General features: G+C 33.9%; 2 protein-coding genes across 2 annotated transcripts; both read left to right on the top strand.

The window, feature by feature from the left end:
* The first annotated feature begins 560 nt into the window (after positions 1-560).
* Positions 561-827, top strand: LOC133336482 (defensin Lucifensin-like). Its single transcript, XM_061544780.1, has one exon. The coding sequence runs from the start codon at positions 561-563 to the stop codon at positions 825-827; it is 267 nt and encodes an 88-aa protein (XP_061400764.1).
* A 2,067-nt stretch (positions 828-2,894) lies between these two features.
* On the top strand, positions 2,895-3,177 carry LOC133336483 (phormicin-like). The gene has a single exon (XM_061544781.1). The coding sequence runs from the start codon at positions 2,895-2,897 to the stop codon at positions 3,168-3,170; it is 276 nt and encodes a 91-aa protein (XP_061400765.1). The 3' UTR covers positions 3,171-3,177.
* The last annotated feature ends 1,124 nt before the right edge of the window (positions 3,178-4,301 follow it).

A 4,301-nucleotide genomic window follows, 5' to 3' on the forward strand; every position in this document is an offset into this window, starting at 1 on the left:
GTCTGTTATCTTCTGAATTCCCAAAACTAGTAATTCTAAAATTATAAAATAGGCCAGGATAACTTACAGCTTAACTTTTATATAAGGATGGTTTTATATTTTTTTTCTATAATGTAGTAATACGTCTGGTCCCAATTGTTATGTTATATACAAGTTCGCCTGCACTCACATTATTCATACTCAAACAAACCACACCGTAAAATGAAAATGATCAGAACTATGTTTATGTTTATGTTAGTGAACGGGGAATAACAGCGGACACAAATATAGCAACAATTGGAAATTCACCGATTTCTTATATGTAGATCTGTATTATGGCAATACGTCTTCTTTGAATTTCTAGCTAAGCGGTTGCCTTGTGATTCCCCCACCTAATACACACCACAAAGGAGATCAGTCACCCACAATGATAACCTCAAGACAGCAAACTAGCAAACAAAGCCCAGCCAAGTATAAATAATGCAAGCTTAACAGAAAGTAGACAACAATTTTAAGACTGCTTCCGAAGACTTCAAAACATCAATTCTTCAGCGTACATTCTCAACAAGAACATAAAAAAAATGAAATTCCTTATTACAATATTTGCTATCTTCTGCCTTGTTGCTGTAGCCAGTGCCACTCCACCAAATGAAGAATCCAACTTTGTCCATGGATCCTTGGCCTTGAAGCAATTGGAACCGGAGTTACATAACCGTTATAAGCGTGCCACTTGTGATTTGTTCAGCGGTTTGGGTGTCAATCATTCAGCCTGTGCTGCCCATTGTCTGTTGCGTGGTAATCGTGGTGGCTATTGCAATGGCCGAGGTGTTTGTGTATGCCGTAACTAATGAAATTTTGGAAATCGTTTTATCATAAAATAAAATAGTTTATAATAATTAATAATAATATAATTTATTTATAAGAAAATATATTTTGTTTTTAATTGTAAGAAGTGAAGGGAGGGAAACTACATGCGGATCATTTTCTAAAATAGCTAAGGTCATGCAGGAACATCAGCTGCAAGGTCTATTAATAAGGCCATCAAGGAAGACCAGCTGGATATCAATTTCCTCTCAAGTTTGCTGTCAAAATCCTTTTTTTTTTAATTGACTTCCTTTATGAAAACGTAAACAAAGTCCAATTTTTTGACATTGGACTTGAGAAAAACAGCTGACTTTCGCTAGCTGGGTGACCTTATTAATGGATATCGATCAGATGCTTCTCATGTTTGCTGTCAAAATTAATTATTGTGAATTGTTTTACATTATGAAAACGTAAACAACATCTACATTTTTAACATTTAACTTCATAAATATAATTTTTCCCGCTGCCTGGTTGACCTTTTTAAAAGGCCATGAAAAGCGATGAACATCAGCTGATTCTTAAATCACCTGTAAAAATACATATGCCTACCACTGTGATTAAATAACCTAAAACTGTCAATATATTTCATAAAATTAATTTAATTAATTAATACGTTTTCATAAAATTAATTCAAAACAAGTTCTATTGATATCAGCTTCAAGTCAGGTGCTCAGCAAGTTTCCTGTCAAGTCCAGTATTATGAATTGACTTTACATTATGAAAACATAAATTGCTGCTTAAATTTTTGACGTTAAAATTAAGAAAAAACTGTTGAATTTTACTTTCTGGGAGACCTTGTAAAAGCCATCAAGTAAGATTTGCTGTCAACATCCGTTATCGTGAATTACCATTAAACTTGAGAAAAAACTGGGTGGTAAGATCTATTAATAAGACCACCCAGCTAGTGGAAGTCAGATGTTTTTTCTCAGGACTTATGTCAAAAATTTGGACTTTGATTACGTTTTCATAATGGATGTAAATTCACAATAGCGGGTATTGGCAATTAACTTGAGAGGCAGCTGGTCTCCCTGGATGACCTTATTAATAGACCGTGCTGGGTGCCTTTATTAATAGGTCAACAAATTGTATATATAATGGTTTCAACTAAAAAAGGTTGTTTTCTGCTATTTATCTTGGGAGCATAGGGCTTTCATAAACCATCGCCATCTTTCTCGGTTAGTTGTCGTTGATTTTGCATCTTCCCAAGGTTAAGGTTATATTGTCATAGTTCATGTTCGGCCTCGATTTCATGATCCTTGGGGATACAACGTGTTCATATCCTACGTTTAATATGATTTTGAATTGGTTAGTTAGGTTCCACCGCTCTACGTTACATATGATGTTTGGCCAGAATATTCTGCATATGATCTTGAGGCATTTGTTTAGGAATATTTGAAGACTTGCGTGATGGAAGACACAAGCCAGATTTCACAGTCCTATAAAATAATGCTTCGAATATTTTAAACCAAAAATAGAAGTAACATTTATTTAGAGAATACATGGAAGATGATTTTGTCGGATTTGGAATTTGTACTACCCATTAGTTTATCTCAATAAAGAGAAACGCAAACTATCGTTGAATCCCAAATAAAAAGGAGCTCAGATAATCGATAAAGTGAGCTAAGGTATTACCCAAACGGGTCTACAATAAATCAAAATGATTCTAAAAAGTCTCTAAATCTTCCCCTATTTCTTTGTATGCGCCGAAGATACTGCAAACCTCAAAGATCATATCAAATCTAAACACAATTCACAATTACTCATGCATTGGTTTAAAACCAAAAATACAAAAAATCACAAGCCTTATTTTTGCATTTCAATGCAATCGAAGACACAAGTAATTCCCCATTGAAAAAACCGAAAATGATACGGTCTTCCCCCATCGCCTTAGCGATAAGACGACTGCCTAACCGCACAGACAATAATACAACGACGGAAGTTTTCTATAAAAGCGAACCCTCAGAGATGGAATTGATATTAAAACCAAATAATCTTCCAAAACCTCAAGACGAGAGAAAATTACTGAACAAAAAATAATTAGTTTAAATAAAATGAAATTCTTTGCTGTATTCGCTGTAATCTTTGTGGCTGTTTGCTGTCTAGCCAGCCTGGCTAAAGGATCCCCCCTTGAGGATGCGAAATTTGTCCATGGTGCTGATGCCTTAAAACAATTGGAACCGGAGTTACATAACCGTTATAAGCGTGCCACTTGCGATTTGTTAAGCGGTTTGGGTGTTAATCACTCCGCCTGCGCAGCCCACTGCTTGTTGCGTGGTAATCGTGGTGGCTACTGTAATGGCAAGGGTGTTTGTGTTTGCCGTAATTGAAGTATTGATATTTAGTTTATGCTGTTATTTATAAGGAAGTTAAATATGTTAAATAAATAAGAAGATAATTAAGGAACAAAGAGATTTTGTTTTTCTTAAACGTGAGTGATGATATTTGATTTTTTTTTTTTTTTGTATTTTTAATTAAAACAAAAAGTACTTGATTGCAGTCACATTTGAAATCGCTCCGGACTATTCCCTCTTGGATCCATATTTTATAATATTCATAACAAATATATATATGGAATATTACAAACGCAATGTTCCGTTGCGATAAGGTCACGTTTCGGATTATAATCTGCAATTTAAGGAATATTATTGTGAATTGTTGCTGTATGACCTGGATGACCTTATTTATAGGCCTTGGTTGGTTTCAAGCATGGCCTATTAATAGCGTCAACCATGAAAATCAGCTATTTATCAAGTTATTTTGAATTGAATTCAAAATACGCTATTGTGAATTGAATTTTTTACAATAAATTTAAGTCAAAACAGATGGTTTCGCCCCCTTCTTCTTGGAAATAGCATTTGATAACAATTATGTTTAAGACTAAAATTCCACGTTAGATGTTAGAACGAACTTTGATAAAATCGAATGACCGACTTTTTTTAACAGTTATATCGGTCATATGTGCCATACTAAGTGTAAGATGTCCGGACAAAATTGTATCCTTAGTAAAGCTCCATAAACAATTTCAATCCAATACTGTACATTTAAGACTTCATGTAATTAAAAGTGGCGCCGTACAGCGTTACCGTTTTCTGAGCTTTTATTAGATCGTCATCGATCTATGTCTATAAGTCCGAAAAAACAGAAATCGAAATATAGTTTTTGAAGAAACAGTTCGAAGCAAATGGTCGGAAGTTTTATTGGCAAACTCAAAATCAGATACGCCAATGGTTTTCGCCGCCAGAATATGCTGTTGAAACGATTAAATCCTAGTTTTTGGAGATGTCTCAATTAAAATGAAAAAATGCTACCATAATTTGTTTGGCGCATAATAAAAAATAGCATACTAATCTAATTTTCATTATTAAACCACAAATATTTAATGTTAGCTCTCAAAAAATTTGAAGTTCACTCGTGTAGTTATCGTTATAAAAAAAATAAAACACTTTTTAGAAAATTTA

The sequence above is a fragment of the Musca vetustissima genome, unplaced genomic scaffold (genome assembly GCF_032173495.1).
Source record: "Musca vetustissima isolate MV318-11 ecotype Yass unplaced genomic scaffold, APGP_CSIRO_Mvet_v1 utg4709, whole genome shotgun sequence".
NCBI classification, from domain to species: domain Eukaryota; kingdom Metazoa; phylum Arthropoda; class Insecta; order Diptera; family Muscidae; genus Musca; species Musca vetustissima.

What these genes read in the sequence shown, in the direction of transcription:
- LOC133336483 (XM_061544781.1), top strand. Translation starts at nt 2,895, where the DNA reads ATGAAATTCTTTGCTGTATTCGCTGTAATCTTTGTGGCTGTTTGCTGT.
- LOC133336482 (XM_061544780.1), top strand. Translation starts at nt 561, where the DNA reads ATGAAATTCCTTATTACAATATTTGCTATCTTCTGCCTTGTTGCTGTA.